General features: G+C 51.2%; 6 protein-coding genes across 6 annotated transcripts; 3 read left to right on the top strand and 3 right to left on the bottom strand.

Annotated features, from left to right (window-relative positions):
* Positions 1-20: 20 nt before the first annotated feature.
* T069G_09567 (ribosomal protein l4/L1 family domain-containing protein) lies at positions 21-1353 on the top strand (the record flags this gene model as incomplete). The annotated part of the gene is made up of 3 exons (XM_056176777.1): positions 21-225; positions 408-558; positions 648-1353. 3 exons carry the CDS (start codon positions 21-23, stop codon positions 1351-1353), a joined length of 1062 nt encoding a protein of 353 aa, XP_056025255.1.
* Positions 1354-1740: 387 nt separating this feature from the next.
* On the bottom strand, positions 1741-3162 carry T069G_09566 (flavin-binding monooxygenase-like domain-containing protein; the record flags this gene model as incomplete). Its single annotated transcript, XM_056176776.1, has 1 exon — positions 1741-3162. The coding sequence occupies one exon, from the start codon at positions 3160-3162 to the stop codon at positions 1741-1743; it is 1422 nt and encodes a 473-aa protein (XP_056025254.1).
* A 776-nt stretch (positions 3163-3938) lies between these two features.
* T069G_09565 (uncharacterized protein) lies at positions 3939-4622 on the bottom strand (the record flags this gene model as incomplete). Its single annotated transcript, XM_056176775.1, has 1 exon — positions 3939-4622. One exon carries the CDS (start codon positions 4620-4622, stop codon positions 3939-3941), a length of 684 nt encoding a protein of 227 aa, XP_056025253.1.
* A 307-nt stretch (positions 4623-4929) lies between these two features.
* T069G_09564 (uncharacterized protein) lies at positions 4930-5760 on the bottom strand (the record flags this gene model as incomplete). Its single annotated transcript, XM_056176774.1, has 1 exon — positions 4930-5760. One exon carries the CDS (start codon positions 5758-5760, stop codon positions 4930-4932), a length of 831 nt encoding a protein of 276 aa, XP_056025252.1.
* A 928-nt stretch (positions 5761-6688) lies between these two features.
* T069G_09563 (glycosyl hydrolases family 18 domain-containing protein) lies at positions 6689-11629 on the top strand (the record flags this gene model as incomplete). Its single annotated transcript, XM_056176773.1, has 10 exons — positions 6689-7507; positions 7772-7819; positions 7859-8212; positions 8264-8686; positions 8761-9043; positions 9101-9136; positions 9197-9460; positions 9536-10284; positions 10333-10429; positions 10494-11629. 10 exons carry the CDS (start codon positions 6689-6691, stop codon positions 11627-11629), a joined length of 4209 nt encoding a protein of 1402 aa, XP_056025251.1.
* Positions 11630-12723: 1094 nt separating this feature from the next.
* On the top strand, positions 12724-17628 carry T069G_09562 (telomeric single stranded DNA binding POT1/CDC13 domain-containing protein; the record flags this gene model as incomplete). Its single annotated transcript, XM_056176772.1, has 1 exon — positions 12724-17628. The coding sequence occupies one exon, from the start codon at positions 12724-12726 to the stop codon at positions 17626-17628; it is 4905 nt and encodes a 1634-aa protein (XP_056025250.1).
* Positions 17629-19185: the final 1557 nt, after the last annotated feature.

Below are 19185 nucleotides of genomic sequence, written 5' to 3'. Positions count from 1 at the left end.
GGTCTCAAATTCTCGTCACAATGGCCTCCAGACCTACCGTTACGATCATCGGAAAGGATGGTGCTCCCTCTGGAGCTACCCACACCATTCCTGCCGTCTTCGCCAGCCCTATCCGACCGGATATCGTGAAGCAGGTTCACACTGGCATGGCCAAGAACAAGCGCCAGCCTTATGCCGTCAGCGAGAAGGCTGGTCACCAGACCTCTGCCGAGTCTTGGGGAACTGGTGAGTTTTATGCGGCGGCCGTGTGGAAGAATTTGAGATGGCAATCGAGATGGGAGGGTTGGTGGAGGATTGGGAAAATTTTATCCCTTTCTTTCTCTCGTCCGACCATGTTGAAATGCTCTTTCTCAACACCATGCGAAATATCAGGATGGGCCATGACTGACTGGATTCGAATTGTTTAGGTCGTGCTGTTGCCCGTATCCCCCGTGTCTCTGGTTCCGGTACCCACCGTGCTGGTCAGGCCGCCTTTGGTAACATGTGCCGATCTGGTCGCATGTTCGCCCCTACCAAGATCTGGCGCAAGTGGCACGTCAAGGTCAACCAGGGCCAGAAGTCAGTCAATTCCTGTTTTCTGGGAAAAGTTCCCAGTATCTTACTATTTTGGGGGGCTATGGAATAACTAACATGGAAAAAACTTTTAGGCGATATGCTACCTGCTCCGCCCTGGCTGCCTCCGCCTCCGCTCCTCTCCTGCTCGCCCGTGGCCACCAGGTCATGACCATCCCTGAGGTTCCCCTGGTTGTCGACTCTGCTCTCGTTGAGGGCAGCTCCGTCGCCCGCACTGCTGCCGCCCTCGCCCTCCTCAAGGCCGTTGGCGCCGGTGCCGAGCTCGAGAAGGTCAAGGGCTCCAAGAAGCTCCGCGCCGGTAAGGGCAAGCTCCGTGGCCGCCGCCACCGCCAGCGCCGTGGTCCTCTGGTTGTCTACAACCCCGAGGTCGATGGCAAGGAGCTCGTCAAGGGTTTCCGCAACATCCCCGGTGTTGAGACCTCCCCCGTCTCTGCCCTCAACCTCCTCCAGCTCGCCCCTGGTGGTCACCTCGGCCGATTCGTCATCTGGACCTCTGCCGCCTTCAAGGCTCTTGACGAGATCTACGGCACCACCACCACTGCCTCTACCCACAAGAAGGACTTCCTCCTGCCTTCCAACGTTGTTTCCCAGGCCGACCTTACTCGTCTGATCAACAGCAGCGAAATCCAGAGCTCCCTCAACGCCCCCAAGGGCGATGCCGTGACCCGACGATCTGCCGTCCAGAAGAAGAACCCCCTGCGCAACAAGCAGGTTCTTCTGCGCCTGAACCCCTACGCGAAGGTCTTCGCCCAGGAGGCTCAGAAGAAGCAGGAGGCATAAATTCTCTGACTTTCTGGGTGTGCAGCAAGTCTAAAACTTTGGTTTTTCGGAGGAGGGTTATATCATGGTTTCATATCGAGGCGTAACGGCTTCTGGAAGGTTGAGCTCTTTGAATGAAAAGAACGAAAAGAGATTTGACTATTAACAGCGTGTGTCTTTAAAAAATGTGATTTATACGAATCATCACCGTTTTGATGATTTTTGGCCATTTATTTCCCTCCCAACGTTAATAGACCGTGCATGCTGTATCAAGTACCCCAAAGATTGTGATTGTCAGTGATATCTCACCAGGTACCGAGCTCTTACATGAATCAGAGTTCTTAATTTATGTCTTCTAATATCCAACTCTTTCCTTCTGTCTTATGTCTAATTATCTTTTACTTCTACTTACTCCTTGCCCGGCTCATAGTGGAAGCCAAGCTCGGCCAGCGTCTTGGCTTTACATCCCTCGTCTTCAAACTTGATCTTGGCCTCCATAGCAATGGACCTCTGCCAGAAAAGCTCGCCACTCCATCGCGGCGGCTCCTTGCCAACGTGCTTCGCCTTTTTTATCCACTCATAAAACTCATTGATATGCTTGCCGTCATCTCCCAACTCTGGATACTGGTGTAGCGCTTCTCCTTGTCTCTCTTCCAGCTCTTTACTCCACCGCAGCATTTCTTCGTCCGGGGGCAATTCTAGCGCATTGGACCACACTGCCGAGAAAGCCGCAGCTTGCGATTCCGCCAATGGCCACGGAACAGATCTCATATTGAGGGCCGGGAAAACTATCGTCGGGTGCTGGATGAGGAACGTGTGCTGATACAACCCGTGGACGCCTCGCCCAGACGTGATGATCTTGTGGCCGAGGTTCGGGAGGAAAGGATAGCCGAACAAGAAGCCCGTGCAAAAAACGATGTGATCTATATCTTTCTCTACGCTTCCGTCTTTGAAAAGAACTCCGCGCTGGTCTGGCAGGAATTCGACGATTTCGGGGACTTCGTCGCATCCAATGTGGGCGAGTTTGTCGGGCGATGTTGCGTGTCTTACTGATAAGAGCGTCTTGCCGGCAACTTCGTTGATCTGGAGTGCAACGTCGAGGCCTGAGGGCCCATTGCCGACGACGATGACTTTCTTCCCTTTGAAGACGTCATTCGTTCGATACTGCTTTGAATGAGTGATGATGGAGGGATGGGCCTTTTTAAAGTCTTCAATCTTGTTGATGGCCGGTATGAAGGGCACGGAGTAATGCCCGTTTGCAACGACAACGGCGTCATACGTCTCGCGAACAACCTCGCCGTCATTCAGCGTCGACACTGCCTCCAGATGCCACTGATCCCTACCATCCTTGGTTTCCAAATCGATCCGCCTCACCTCATGACAGAACTTGATGAGATGCCTCAAATCCTCAGCATACCGGATAAGATACTCCTGAATCTCCTCTCTTTTAGGAAACACCCAAGCATCGCCCGGAAACTCCCTATCGTGGAACCGCATCAAGCACCCCGGGATATTCGCATGCAGCCGCTCGTACATGGGCGACGGGAACACCGGAGCCGGAGCCCCCTCGGGCCAGATGGACGGCTCCGGGCCCCAGAACGGATCCTGCTGCGGCACGGGCACGTCCTTTGGGGGCAGGCTGCTGTAGAGCCAGACGCCGCCGACTTGGTGCTGCTGCTCGAAGACGGTGATGGAGTCGAATGCGCCCTGGGCCTGGAGGTAGCGGGCGGCGGCCAATCCGGCTGGGCCAGAGCCTATGACGGCGACTTTCTTGACGTGAAAGTGTTTTGCATCCGGCACGGAGCTGGCGGCGCTAAGAGTCGATCCCATGCTATTTATTTTGATGGTGGTGACAAACAAATGTGCGTGTAATATCCAATGTGTCAATGCTGTATCAATACTGCTGTATTCCTTGTTTTCTCTACCGGGCAACCCGCCCCTTGGCCACTTCTCACTCCCTGGGACCCGAATCTTTTTCGGTCAGCCGGATGGCATCTCTACGGCATTTATAGCATTTTATAGTGGTATGAGAACATGCCGAGCTCGGATGATGTCAGTTTAGATAGACTCCGGGCTAAATGCTTCAGGCAACTTGCTATGTGCCGCAATACCCTGATTTGGTAGCGTGAGACACCGCCTTCCCTTCTCGGCTTTTGACACCTTGTTTAGCTCCCGTCTTCTTAGGGCCATTGGATTGATATCGGCTCAATCGCTTATATGACAGAATTTCTCTGTAGAGAGCCACGACTGTAATTGGAACTGATTATGATTGAGTGACTGACAGAACATTTCAAAAAAAAAAAAAACATCTTTCACTTGGATAGAGACTTGATTTTGCTTCAAACAAAAGTACATATTCTTTATTGTCTTTTTTCTATCCAAGTCAGTTTCGTTGCTCAAGTTTGTCAACATACATTTCGAGACGGAAGATGGTTAACCTAGAGCGGTATGCTACACGATAATTGGCTTACATGTATTACAAGACCTGCCCATCATGAGATACACGACACATTGCATAAGTTCATGTTTTGAAAGATATGTATTACATAGTGTATTGAAAGCAGATATTCTCCAAAATTCAGTCTTCTCCAATGTTATGATATGTCTTACAACATCGAGTTCACTGCGGTAACAGCCAATCCAGTACCAGCAACCACCCACATCTCAACATGCTCTGCCCGGCCAACCACACTATTCGACTTGCTTGTGCTCGTTGCCGTCTGTTGAGGACCACTCGAAGTTGCTTTAGAACCCGTTGTCGCCGTAGCAGTCGCTTTAGTCGAAGAGCCAGTCGTAGGATGCGCTTCCTCATAGCAGCCAGCAAACACCAAAGTGCTGTTGAGCCATCCTGGTCCTCCAGGCGTATCATACATGGCTCTGTACCATCCGATAGGGCAGCTTCGAGCAAGAGACACCGCAGCCGAGCTTTTTGCAGACCACCATGAAGACGCCGCGCTGCCGTAGGACGAATAGCTCGACAGGAGAGACGAGGGAGCAGCGGTGGAAAAGCGGCACCAGAGCGAGGACGCGGGAAATGTGCATTCCGGCAAGCCGTAGATGTCTGTTTGAGTAGGCTTGCAGTCTTTTTGCAACACGTCGCCGTATGATTGTATGGCAGTCAAGAGAGCTCCCGTGGGCTTTGGGGGGTCAAAGTATTGCGGTAGAATCTCAGTGGTACACTGCCATGGCTCACTTGTGATGGTGGGCGGCTTGGATGGCAAGATTGTATCTTGCAAGGCGGCCAAGGAACCGCTCGCATAGAGAAAAATGGATACAATCGTTGGCTTCATGTTGTCTTTGTGCTCGACTTTGTAAAGGCAATGAGATGAATTGGTAATTTCGACTCGAACTTTGAGGATGGGGATGGAGCGACTTCAGGCAGCTGCCACAGACAACGACATTTCGCTCTGTGTATTAAGTATGTATCTCCTATTTAGATACTATTAATAAGAAATTACTCTGATTTGTTTGGCCTCCATTTAATTTCATTGCATGTTGGCTCTGCGTAGTTGTGTGCCATTACTGGAGCTTCCCCTTGGGTTACAGTTACACCACGCAACTAACAACTGGAGCCCGCTTGGCGCCAAGCAAACCATGTTATTCCTCCTCAACCCATTCCGAATCCGCAAGACGAGGGTAACGCTCCTTCAGGGCCTTTTGCACGGCTTTTAGGCAATCCTTCTTGCGGTACTTCTCCATGTCCGGCCACCCATGCTCTCTGTAGATCCCCTGTAACATCTCTATCATGTCTGGGAAAGCCACACCCTCTGAGATATAGACATCCACCACTGCACGAGGGCTTTTGGGAACAAATTTAAGCTCGCGAAACTGATCCTTCAGGACCTCGAAGAAATCCGGGATGGACCATGCACCACACTCTCCGCGCCATTCAGCCTGCTCCTCATCCTCTTCGTAGTCGTATGGGTCGTCCAATACCTTCTCTCGCAGAGGCCAATCCCTGACCTCCCCGGGACATTCGTACCAAAGACCGATGCCGAGCTCTGTGTCAATCAAGAGGGTTGTCCAGTCCCGTGGGCTTCTCGTGATGCTCACGACGTGAGGGGGCAAGATTTCATATAGAGAGGCGCTTTCGGTACTGATCTTGACGCTCTCAACACAAGAACTATCGCGGCTGATTAAACTGGCATCGGCCTCCCAATTGGTGAAGTAGCACCACGCTGCTGTTTGAACATTGTACATGTCGTCCTTTTTTTCTCGTATGTATGGTAGATGGCGAAGCAGCGAGATCACTTCATCTGTCTTGCCCAATGGTGCCATTGTTGCGGTCGTAATGCTCGGCCATCCTCCTGGTGGTGGTTCAACGACCTCCGCTTCGTCGAGATACATCCCAACTAGGAAGTTGTAATACTTGCGGACTGCGGAGATGCACTCTTCGCGCGAATAGCTAATTTCGGAAAGAGACGGCATTCTCAGTTTGTTGAGGCTGAAGGAGAGGTGAAGATGGTGGTGATGATGATGATGGTGAGAGGAGAAGGAGGATGAGAAGAAGGATCATGAGAAAGAGGAGAAAGAGGGTAAAGGGCCGATGCAAAGATCGTTGAATTGAGCTATAACGAAACAAAAAGAGGGGTTAGCGAGATATTGAAAACAACTCTGATTACAAGCTTAATAGCTTAATTTAGACGGTTATAGATGTGTTACAATGCATGTACAACTCGATCCTGTGGGATTTTTTCGCCCCCATAGATGGGGAACTCGACAAAATAGCAGAATCCTTCATACCGAGTAGGGGGGACGAGGTAACAATCGCATTTAATATTTGAGAACCAATCAAAAGATTAAGCACACCATCGTTTTCCATTGTTGGTTGGTTGCCAAGAACGGATCTCATTCCAATTATTGCCAATGGAAGTGTCATGGTCTGGGTTTTTTGACCGGGGTGTTGGTTGGGTGATGCCTGTAGCTTAGCCCAGGGATTTTTAACTGCAACCACATATATAGACACATACCGACATTCCGAACTCAATCGCCAGTCGCAAGTGCCTATCTTTGGTATCTTGTGAATTTACCCGGGTTTGGGTTGAATCAGAATCCCAAATATTTGATCCCTTGAATCCTTTCGGACGTGACTTATGAACGAGTCTATTTCACCGTGTCATGTAGCATTGGCGGAGTCTGGGGATGGAGGATGCTCTTGGCATGCCGTTACTGCTGTATATGGCTTGAACAAATTAATGTGTCTGCTTTCTAAACATCCTCAATCTCTGTGATACAGCATAGTAGTTTAAGTAGTTTAAAGACCATACGTATCCATGGCCAAGGCTGGAGTTATTCAAGGCGTAATAACATCTTGACCTTCATCGCATAAATCTGCTTCAAGTTCACCCAATCCAAGATGTGGCCGACCAAGAGGTCTGCTACTGTCTTCATCCTTTGGGGGACTGGCTTTGTGCGCTCTGCCATCAATATCGATGGTTCTCAAGCCGTGGAGCCGGTCACCGAAGGGGACCCTTCACCTATTTCGGACATCAATACCTACTACCCTGATCGATATCCCTGTCCTCTTCCGTGTATTGATGTTGCAAATACACACACTTGGACACCATATTTGTCTGTGGACCGTCTGAAGCGTTGCAATGAGCCCATGCTGCTACAATTCTCTATTACACAACCACTTGACGACCCAAAATCCAATATCTTGATACGAAGCTGCACGCTTGGTTCTCAGGAGACTTCTTCCTTTAAGAGCACTGTATCCTCGATACAGAATCCGAAAAAGGCAAGCAATCTGTTTCGAGGTGGAAGCCTCAAAAACTCTCCAGCATGTGCCATTGCTGGTTTCCAAGTCGACGACAAGCTTGTGCTTGCCAAGAGCAGCGGCGGCAAAGGAAACGGCCGTGAAATTGCTAGCCTCTTGGAGAGCATGAGCGAATACTTTGAAGCCAAAGACAATTGCGACGAAAACTTTCTTTTTGCCTATCACAAGGAAACCGTCGCAAGCGTCTACATCGGCGCTGGTCTTGGGAAGCCGACTGTGAGCTCTGCCCTGAAAAGCCTGGCTGCGAATGTGCAGGACAGCAACTCCATCTCCAGCCACATAGTTGCCCAGCTTTGTGGCAGCGGTCGTCTATCAACTAGAACCTTTGGTGTCTCGGTTGACACAACTGGTGATCTTGCGGCTGTTCAGAAGACAGCCTTGGGCTGGAGCAATGGCGTTTGCGCTTCAAAAGGAGACCTCGTTACAGCGGGCAACCTTGCCGGTGTCAAAGTATTGGACATCGGCGGTTCCAACAGCACTTTCAACAGTGGAAAAAGCTCATTGACCTCCAGGGCAGCGTCTTGGATTTCTCAACGAGACAAACATGCACATAACATGTTGGACGAGCGAGCGACTTGTCGTTATATACAAGTCGTCCCTGGAGACAGTTGTTCGGCACTCGCTTCTCGATGTGGCATATCGCCTGCTGATTTTACAAAGTACAACCCTTCAACCACTCTCTGTTCTACTCTTCAACCTGGAGACTACGTATGCTGCTCATCTGGCACCCCATTCGTACCCCCAAAGCCTAAACCAAATCCTGATGGCACTTGCGCAACACACCTCATTGTAAACGGTGACTCATGTGATGCCCTAGCCAAGGTGAACAACATCACGACTGCTGAAATTGAAAGCTTCAATAAAGGCAAAACTTGGGCTTGGACTGCGTGTAAAGACATGCTCGTCGGCTACAACATGTGTCTGAGCACTGGCAGGGCGCCAATTCCGCCTCCTCAGGCCGGTGCAGAGTGCGGCCCCTTGGTTGCTGGGACAAAACTCCCAGCAGACAATACAACTTCGTTGGCAGATCTTAACCCTTGTCCCCTAAAGGCTTGCTGCAGCAATTGGGGCTTCTGTGGTGTTTTCCCTGCGCATTGTGACGTACATGCTCCTTCAGGGGGTGGTCCGGGAACCAAAGAGCCTGGCTACCAGAACACTTGTGTCTCAAATTGCGGCAACAAGATCAAATCGAATTCAGGCCCTCCTGCAACATTTCAACGAATTGGCTATTACGAGGCATTTGGCCTTGATAGAGATTGCCTCTGGCTAAAGGTTAAAAATGCAAATACAGATGGCACTTACACGCATATTCACTGGGGCTTTGCTACGATCGACTCGAGTACCTGGAAGCTCAAGATCAACGACACCAAAGGTCAATGGGCAGATTTTAAGAAGCTGCCCAATGTGAAGAAGATTGTGTCTATTGGTGGATGGGCATACTCGACTGAAGCAGCAACCTACAATATTATCCGACAAGCCATCATTACAAACAAGAATGCGTTTACTACGAACCTTGCTCAATTTGTCAAGGATGAAGGTATTGACGGCATTGATATTGACTGGGAATATCCTGGTGTGAGTATTGTCCTATGTCTTCCAACCACTGCGTCGTCGTTTACGCTCAGTCTCTGATCAATTCTTCATGTTAGGCACCGGATATTCTCGTCGGCGGCCAACCCATTGGTCAAAAGAATGATGGAGCTGAATATCTTAGCTTTCTCACATTGCTAAAACAGAAACTAGGTTCAGGGAAATCTGTATCAATCGCAGCACCAGCTTCATACTGGTACCTCAAGGCCTTCCCCATTGACAGAATCAGTGCGGTCATCGATTACATTGTGTATATGACTTACGATCTGCACGGCCAATGGGATTACGGGAACGCAAATGCGTTTGACATGTGCCCGTCGGGCAAATGCATTCGCAGTCATGGTGAGTGCCCATTTCCATATATGATCCCTTCGTATTGTGCTAAATATGACAACACAGTCAACATAACTGAAACCAGAAACTCTCTCGCAATGCGTAAGTATACCCGTCTTATACTGTTCGGCTAAACCAAATTTAAGTAACATGATGCTATAGTTACCAAGGCTGGCGTGGCAAACAACAAGATTTTCGTCGGTGAAGCTAGCTATGGGAGATCCTTCCACATGGCTACAGATGGATGCTGGGGACCTATGTGCGACTTCACTGGAACCAGACTCCAGTCAGATGCGAAGCCTGGACGATGCACCAAGGCACCTGGTTATGTTGCCTATGCCGAAATCAACGAGATTATCAAGAAAGGTGACGGTGCTCAAACGTTCCGTGATAATTCTTCTGACTCGGACATAATGCTCTATAAAGGTATGCTGAGTTACCTTCTTTTTTTTTTCTCGGAGGCCGAATTGAGTGGAGTCGGAGGCTGATGCTCTTGCGCAGGAGACTATGTCAGCTATATGACAACAGCAACAAAGGACACAAGACGCAACGAATGGAAAGGATTGAACTTTGCCGGAAGCATAGACTGGGCCGTAGATTTGCAATCATTCACAACAGACGATCTGGACGCTCCACCAGTCACACCAAAGCCCGGCGACAACGGCTGCGTCTCCGGGGAAGACAACAGCATCAACTCCGGCGATCTCTGCGAATTCTCATGCGGCCATGGCTTCTGTCCAGAATCTCTCTGTACCTGCGTCACAACAGGAATGACAACCAACCTTCCATCGGCATCAGAGTTGGAGGTTATGGCCTGGGATCCATGGGATGTAGATTTAAACCGACTCTGCAAGTTCAGCTGCAAGTACGGCTATTGCCCACAAGATATCTGCACAGACATCCCTAAAGAAGATGAAGGCGAAGAGGAGCCTGACACGGGCTACTTCAACTATACGGATGCGAGGTGGCAAAACGCTCAACACTGCTTGCTCTTCAAAGATCCGCAGTACAGAGACGTCAGTGTGAACCAGTGTAAGCCGGTATGTCAGGCAGCACTCGACGATGCGGAAAAAGAAGGCCGGACAAGCAACTATGGCTGTATTGGCAACTTCCCGGTCGACAAAGAAATTCCGTGGGAAAAGTATCCGGGAGCCAGTTACGAAGTTGCGCCGGGACAATGTCTCTGCGACAATATGCTCATCAATGAGATTGCAGACTTTGTCCTGGATGCGCTGCCAATTATCGCTCAGGTACGTTTGCTGAATGACACTTGGGTCGAATAATTCTGACTATTTTAGATTGGGTGCTACATTCTCATGTCTTCTCTCAAGCTTGTGCTTGAAGTTGGCTTGGAATTCATCCCTGGAGTCGGGAAGCCTCTCGATGCCGGCTTAGGTACGCATTCCGAGATGCTTTGTGATTACAGATCACTTCTCTGACCAACTTCTTTTTGTTATAGATATGGCTCTGACCGCAACCGAGATGGTGAATTACATATATCCAGAAGGCGAGGATCCTGGTGGTGCTTTTGAATGGTGGTTGAGTCCATGTGGTGGCTCCGGGCTGGTGCCAGACGACATCAAGAATATCTTTGACACTCTTAGCCAGGTAGCAGGGGGTGTTTCGAGTTTCAAACCACCGAAAAACATCCCCAAAGGAAGCGGCAAGAAAGGCGACGACGGCAATCCGACAGATAGAGGGAAGCCTCGGCCCAACACTGGTGGCAGTGGAAAAGGCACGCCGGCCAAGAAGCAATGCAAGGTTCCGCCCTCCAAGCAGACCCAACGTCTTGGCCAGGGGAAGAACACGCTGCGCATACAATCCTGTGTCGGCGACAAGACGAAGACTACCGAGATTGTTGTTACCTCGCTCGATTACGCGGCCAATGCAAAGGCAACTCAAGTGGCCAAGCATTGCGATGCTGCTTGGTCGCAGGCATGCTACCATTACAGCTCAGCCATCCAGGTCAACCGCCAGTGGGCAACGCTCACATGCCCGCAAGAAGCAGCGGCGACAAAACATCGTCTCGACGCCCGGGCGACGTCGGTTTGGTCAACTCAGCACGACGGAGCGGGCTGGCAAGATCGAAATGCTGCCGGACGCACATGGCAGAACTGCGACAGAGACGAGTACCCACCGGCATATCTTCTGAGCGAGACAGATCCAGCCTATATAAACAGCGGATCAAACAGCAAGGGGCAGTTGGTTCGCTATGTGCCCAACACGCAGAATCAAAAGGCCGGTCAGATGTGGAAGGGCACATGCTTCGGCACTCCGGTAAAGGCCTTGTCCGACAAGGTCTTGATGGACAGCGTGGCAAAGGCGCCTCAGTCCAAGAAGCAGAATATCCAAAAGGTAAACTTTGAGCAAACGATGGCAGAGATTGGTGTCGACGTTCGCCCCGAGTTTACCATCTCCTCATGGGGTCCCCCGAGCAGTCCGGATGCTGGCCTGTCGGCCAATCCATGCTGGCCAAGAGGCATTGCTGCCGCCGACCCTGGGTTTGCTCTGCTCACATATGATCCTTATTATGGAGGCCAAGCGCCGCCGTACAACTACAGAGCACAATATGTCCAGGGCGCAAATGGGTCTTGAAGGCCATTGTGTTGGTATATCTGTGAGGTGTTGGTGCTGTAAGAATGGTATCGGACTATGGCGTCCTTCGCATTGACAGAATACCAAACAAATGTATAGCAAATAGCAAATATGTTTATAGCCATGCTCATGAAAACCAAGTGTATAGAGACTATGGGGATACCCAAGATGCAGTGTTACCACTCCTGTTTCAAGTACTATACAGAGACAAACCCGTTCTGTGCCCGACGTTAGAGTGCAACGCCTTACCATGGCAGACTTCAGCTGTGTACTCCATAGGGAGCACATGTAACAACTCCACACCCCTGCACGCAGCAGATTTGTGTCGCCAAGAGATTGGGCGAGAGCAGACAGGGCCGTGAATGCGATTGGTGGTGACCCCTTGGATGACGCAGGAGTTGGCGGCCGGATATGCGTGTAATATACAGTAATCTGCAGTATACCTGTTTATTTTCTTCACACGGGATCAATGCCAGCAATCACTAAGGATCGGGGGGCAATAATACTGCCCAAAAGGATTCAGTCAACCAGGTGGCATTAACTTATAGTATGTAGAACATAGACTGGGATGATGTCAGTTGGATGGATCAAACAAACTGCAGCTAAGAGGTGGCTTCGGGTAGCTTGCTAGGTGCTAGGCTCCGGCAGAACAGCAGGCGGCTACACACCGCCTTCCCCTCCCGGCATCCGATTCACATGTACCGAGTGCTAGCTCTTCCCAACTTCTTTAGGCGCACGCTACAGCTCACCACAGCAACTCCACCCCTGCAACCAGCAGATTTGTGTCGCGGAGAGATTGGGCGAGCTGCAGCCAAGCAGGACAGCGCAGTGAGGCGAGAAAAAAAAAGTGACCACTGCAAGCATATCACCAAACAACCCGAGCTCAAATCAAATTGCAGACAACGCATCGGAAGGGGAGGGAAAGAGGATCGTCTCCTTTTCGGGCCACATCTTTTCTCCTTCTTCTTTGTCTTGTTTGTTCTCTTTGTCTTCTTTCATCTACTTACTTATCATGAACCTCCTGCGATCCTCTTTCCAGCACTGGCAGAGCCCCTCCACCACTAGATGACCGCGCACCAGTGAAGCCGTCAGCAATGGCAAAGGACAATATCCAACCGGATGTGCTGCGCAGCGCCGAGGCCACGCCCATCGCAAAGCTCAGCCCTGCCATCGCCGACGCAGCTGCGCTCGTTGTCGAAGGCGTCGTTACCGTGACCTGGCCCTACAGCATCGTGAACAAGTCCATCGCCTTCATCCTCGCCGAGCGCGACCCCCTGCACCGACGCGACAAGGGCCAGCTGCGAGTCGAGTTCCATGGCGCTGCGGGCAAGGCGCTTGCGGCGTCGAGCCTAGGAGGCGGCGACGAGGTGCGCCTGAGCTTGCACGGCGTTGCGTGGGAGGAGAACCAGGCGTGGGCGAAACATCCGGGTATTTTGGAGTGGCAGCTGAAGTTTTCCAACCGCTTGCTGCTGAAGATTCGGAGGGCAGAAACACAGGCGGTGGACACCATTGATGTTGATGCCGCGGATGAAGAGGAAGAGCAGGAATCGCTGCCGCAGCCTCGGGAGCCGAGCCCGACCCCGTCGATTGACATCGAGCACACTCAGTTTTCGAAACCGTTGCCGCGAACGCCGCTCTCTACGATACCCTCTAAACGATATGCGTACGAGTCACTTGGGCCCGGCGAGTATACCTCTCCGGCATTTATCAAGCGTGCAAGGGTCTCATATGGCTCGCTCTTTGAAGGCGGCTTTGACATATTTAATGAAGAGGAGCCTGTCAAATCTGTCAAGAAGAAGAAAAGGAGGTCTCGGTTCAGTATGAACCCGACATCTTGGCGATACGCCAGTCAATCACCTTCACCCGAGGTGGAACAAGAGCAACCGGCCGAAGAAGAAGAGGAAGCCGAACCCAAGCTTGATGATGTCGAGGAGCCTGCGGCGGAAGAACGAATAATTACACCACCTCCCCAACCGCAGCCCGTTATGGTCGATCAGGGATGCCAGACTAGAGAGATGAGCTCCAGCCCAACCAATGGCGTGCAAGTTATTGCCGAATCTAAATCGACGGGAATTCTACTACAACCCACGCCAACTCATCCCTGGAAGCATGTGGGAGTGGACCATGTGCTTCAAGAACCATCACCTCTCTCATTCGACTACGCAGCGGCCCAAGATGTACCACCTTCAATACACGATTCGGAGCCTTTTAGCCAGCCTGAAATGCATTTGCCTCACGCTGGCTTTGATATGTCCATGGACATTGACCCGAGTCTTCAACCACATCAAGCAGATACTCATAATCACGATCCTCACGCCTCATACATTACAACGGCGACTGAAATACAGCCGCCTCGCTCACAAGAACATGGGCTTCACGATGCCCATCTACACGACTTAGCTTGGGTTGCCGAGACGTTGGCGCCAGCTTATCCTACAGTGCCAGCACACAACGCACATGATTTCCCACAAGGAAGTTTTGATCGATCATCCTTTACCTTGAGAGCTAGTCCTTCCGACGAAACGCACACACTGGTGTCCGCCGGGCATCATATTACGGAAATGCATACCTACGTTCAAATCGATGAAGCACGGAGAGTACCATCGTCATCTTACCCATCACAAGATGGAACGAAGCCCAGCAACAGTTATCCTGAGCGTTACGAGGAAGATACCGAGACTGCCACTGTAACCGCTACACTAGGCAGAGAAGGTAGATCGAGCCCTCCCCAAGAGGAATATAGTACAGATGAATCTGAAGAAGAAGAGGAAGAGCAAGAGAGCAGATCACATCGCTACTATGACTGGAACACTGGTCGGTTCCGAGAGGGATATCCTGAAGAAGAACCTGACAACCAATATGCCGAATACGAAAACGATGAAGAAGAAGAGGAGGAGGGAGAGGAAGAGGAAGAGGAAGAAGACGACGGGGAGGAAGGTGACGAAGAAGTCGAGGATGACGCGACCGAATCTGAAGCCGAGTCAGAATCTGAAGAAGAATCAGAGTCTGAATCAGAATCTCGAGTCTTTAATCATTTTGCGCAACCCGCGCCACCGGTTCCGAGACCATTCATGCCAATCCCAAAACCAGCCCCGGCTGCTCCAAAAGAGCCCATTTTTATCAGCCTTTTGTCCGACTCAGAAGATGATGGCGACACTGCACCTGCCACTACACAAGCTAAAAAGGAACCGAGCGAGGAACCTCCACTTCACCAGCAAGATGAAGTTCAGGAACCCCCAAGTGAACAGGAGGACGATATTGGTGATGAACTCGTGGATGAGGATGTCGACGAATCTATGGACGAGCACTTGGACGAAGCCGAAGATAAATCTGATGTCGAAGAAGCAGCTGAGATCAGAACCGTAGCAAGCCGATCATCTCGCAGATCCAGCCGAATAAGCCAATTAGATGGCTGTGATGAAGACGATCTGCACCAAAATGAGGAGTCTGGCAGAGATATCAGCCACGTCGAAATGGATCACCCAAATCTAATCATATCTCCAAAACCCCACATACGACAGCAGCATGTTGACATAGCTGAGTCTTTGGCTCAGGTCCAAGACGAGTCGCCAGTGGTCAGCTCTCCGCTCCAGCGCAGGACTTCAGAGCAACACGAACTCGCCGCCGTCGACGAGGCTGATGACGAAGAGATCTCTACCGTGGAGACGCGCGGTGTCTCTGAATCAACAGCGCCGGAGCCTAATAATGTTGAGGCACCAGCTGTTTTGGAACAGGATGAGGAGAAACTGGAGGCTAAGCAACACCAAGTGCATGTACAAGATGAAGTACAAGCACCAGCACAAGAGCCAGAGCCGGCGCAGCATACCGAGTCTCCTGCTGTTGAATCTACGGGTCAAGTCACTGAGCCCTCTTTACACAAACAAGATGAGGAGATGGAAATGACGGATATAGTAGAGGCTCCAACACTACAGCCCGCTGCCAACAACGATTTGCTTATGGAGGATCTGCAGTCCACAGCTCTAGAGACCCAACCATCCAACGCGGAGGCCGGAGCAGAAGTCGATATCATTGAACAAGACGTGGAGATGCAAGATGAGGTGCTAATTCAACCAAGAGAAGAGACCGAGGTTGTTGCGAACGAGGACGACAACCAGGTCGACCACATCACCACAGACACCGTCTCAAAAGCCACTGGAGAGCCTGAAGTGGCTGCACCATCATCACCTCCGGCCACCCAGACAGAGCCACCTCATCTGGTGTCTATGGCAGTTCAAATCCTAGAAGAGCCAGAAATCACAGAAAAGCAGCTGCCAACTCCACTGGAGACTCAACAAGACGACTACGAGAACAACGTTGACGCGGCTGATGTGGCTCCTGTTGAGACCCCGCCTAGTGAGGAGGTGATCACTGAAGATGTCAAGGAACATGCTGAGGAAGATGTCGAAGATGAATTTAAAGATGCAGATGAAGATATGGACGAAGAATATGAGGATGCGAAGGAGGAGGGGGGCGATAATGACGACGATTTTGCAATTGAGCAGCAACTTATGTCTGAAATCCAGCATTATTCTAACCCCCTGAAGGCGCACGACGCGGATAGAGTTGAGCAAACCTTCTCGCAGCCCCCTGACACCCTTGAGGATATTGAGGAAATTGAGGAGGACCAACATACTCAACAAACCCAACAACACAGCCAGCAGAGCCAACATGGCCATCACGGGGAGCACTGCGATCACAGCCATCATGACCACCATCACGCCCACCACGCCCACCATGGTGTCCACGACCGAAATTCTCGCCGAGCAGAACCAGAGATGTCGATAGGGTTGCAATCTCTTCGGAGCCACTGTCGTGCTAAGAGACTGTCCAGTGATAGCGCCGATAGTTTGTTGACTGATCCCAGCGTCTTGCTCGCCAGGGGGTCTCCTACCATGGCGCATCGGCAATGTCTGGTTGGCGATAGCGACTACCTCCCCCAGCGATCACCACGGTCACCTCGGAACAAGGCCGAGCATTCGGATCATAGTATTGTGCTTGCCAAGTCATCGCCTCGCGAGTCTGTATCGCCAAAGAATGTATCGCCAAAGAATGTTGGGGCATCGTCCCCGTTACGAGCAAGACGTGGCGTCAAGGGATCGATTGATGCCAGCATCTTACTAGCACAGTCCTTTTCGCCCACGTCGGAACGCAGTCCAGCTAGTCCAACGGCATCGTTTCGTGCTGGTCGGCGAAAATCTGATAAGTCGGATCTGAGTGTGCAATTAGCGACCACCAGCTTCAAGGGCTCTCAACAACAACAGGTGGCAGAAGAGGGGAAACAAGAGATCGCCCTGGATGCAGCTCAGGACGCGTCAGCAAATCCTCAACGTGAAAGTACACCCGAGCAGCCCACGGTGACAGGCCACAACCTGAGGTCACCCCGGAAACCCACGGCTGTATCCTCCATCAGGGCGCCCTCCGTCGCCAGCTCCATTGCTGAAGACGGGAACATGGCGTCCCTGAAGACACAATTGTTGAGAAACTTAAGAACATCACTACTGGAGTGTCTGCCACTCAAATCCCTGCGCTTCTCGTTGAACAAAATGACCGACATTTTAGCCGTGGCTACCCTCACTCCGCGCCAGCCACACCGACCGAAACACGGCCCCCGGGGCTACATGCTGGAGCTGTGTCTGACCGACCCCTCAGTGGCGCCCACGGGCGTCAACATCGCGCACATCTTCCGGCCCCATCAAGCCTCCCTCCCTACGGTCCAGGCCGGCGACGTTGTGCTCCTGCGTCGCGTTCAGGTGGTGTCGGTCCAGGGCAGGGGATTCGGCATCCGCGCCGGAGATGCCTCGGCATGGGCAGTCTTTGAAAAGGACGACGACGAGATGCTGCCGCAGATTAAAGGTCCCCCGGTGGAAGTCGCAGATGAAGAGGTTGCCTACGTGCAGGGCCTTAAGAGGTGGTGGGGTCTTCAAGATGACAAGGCATTGGCTAAGATCGATAAGGCGAATCAGAAGATGTCACAGGCCGTCAAGGATGATTCTAAGTGAATGGGCGAGCGGACCTCGGGATATGGGGATTTCGCGGGAACGGTGATGGCAACACTTTTTTTCTTTTTTAGCGTGGCTAAGATGATGGCCTAGACATTGGCCGAGCGAGTTTAATGATTTGATGAACTACCTATACATAACATGTAAGACTAATAGGACAGGGGGTTGGTTAATACTGGCCGTTAGGATATGGGGGGAAACCGGAGGGATAGCTACAGCACAGGATTTAGAGCTCTACTGGTATCAAACCAAACCATCATTTTTCTTTTCTCTTACACTTTCAGCTTTCTAAAACTTGTCACTTGGATTCTCCGGGCTCGGACTACAAAGAGCGAAATCGCAGCTCATGTGAAGATCAATTACAATGAGGAAGATAAGGCCGGTGTCATTGATTTGCAATGACAATGACTCCATGGATGAGCTTGTCACAAGCAAAATGCCATCGAGGCACAAGAGCTGTCCCAGCAAGGAATAGGCTAGCACATCAGGCCATCTGAGCTCGGCCGATGTGAACCGTTTTGACATCTCCAGGTCTCAGACATGTGGGTAGCCAGATCTAGAGATTCGGACAGCATGTGGTTGCGGGGTCCCTGGAGCTCAAGGGGGATCTAGAGACCAAGCTTCCCGGGCCGGGGGAAGCCAGATCCTAAAAACTCTTGCCGAGCCGAAAATGGCACGAGGAGTAGCGTGGCCGTGTCGGTCAATGCCTTGTGATTTTGAGGGGAAGGCTGTTTTCCCGCACCTCCCAGATCAAAGGCATGATGACATGACAGGCACAGCCTGGACCGATACCGGCATGGCTTGGAGCCATTGATGACCAAAGTCGAATGCGGACGGGTTGAATCGAATGTGGAGTAGCGACAATGGCTTGCTGCAGTCTGTAAGACACAAGATGGGAGCTGACTTGTTAGTTTGTTGGTCCTCAACACTATTGTTAGTAGATTGTGGGGGACGTATTCGTAGCCAAGCCGAAGTCTCCCGGTAGGGTTTGCTTAGTTGAAGCTAATTGTGCATGAAGGTGTTAGCCATGGACCATGCTTTGACGGTGCATGTTTGTCTGCCGCAATTCGGGACTGCATTCGTAGAATACGAGTAAGAGGAGCTCAATTGAGTCATCGAGCAAGCATGTGCATGCCTGTGAGATGCATTGGCTTATTGACGAGGCGTGATGAGCGTAACATTGTGACTGCAACCGAGAGACGATCCCACCAGCCCCCGTCTTGTCCATTATAGCCTATCCGCTTACATTCACATTGGCGCCGATGCCCACGAGTGTGCATGTATAGGTACATGGAGATAATTTGCACTCCTACACATACCGCAATGGGGATGATGTCAAATTTGCGAGGAGGAGCAAGAAAAAGAAACGGAAAAGATGGCGGGGCCTCTCGAGCTAGGGAGGCACGCGAGGAAGTCAGAGAGTAGAAGCAAAGCTTGAAGAAGTTTGAATCCATGCAGAGCACTCGTACTCCTTATGGAGTATACAGCGATGTTGTTGGTTTGCAATTACCTAAGAAAGAGAAAGGCCGCTCCATATGCGGCGCCAGTTTTCATATC

Source organism: Trichoderma breve, chromosome 6 (assembly GCF_028502605.1).
Source record: "Trichoderma breve strain T069 chromosome 6, whole genome shotgun sequence".
Lineage (NCBI taxonomy): Eukaryota > Fungi > Ascomycota > Sordariomycetes > Hypocreales > Hypocreaceae > Trichoderma > Trichoderma breve.
Note: the sequence above shows the minus strand (reverse complement) of the source record. Positions and strands in the feature narration are given on the sequence as shown.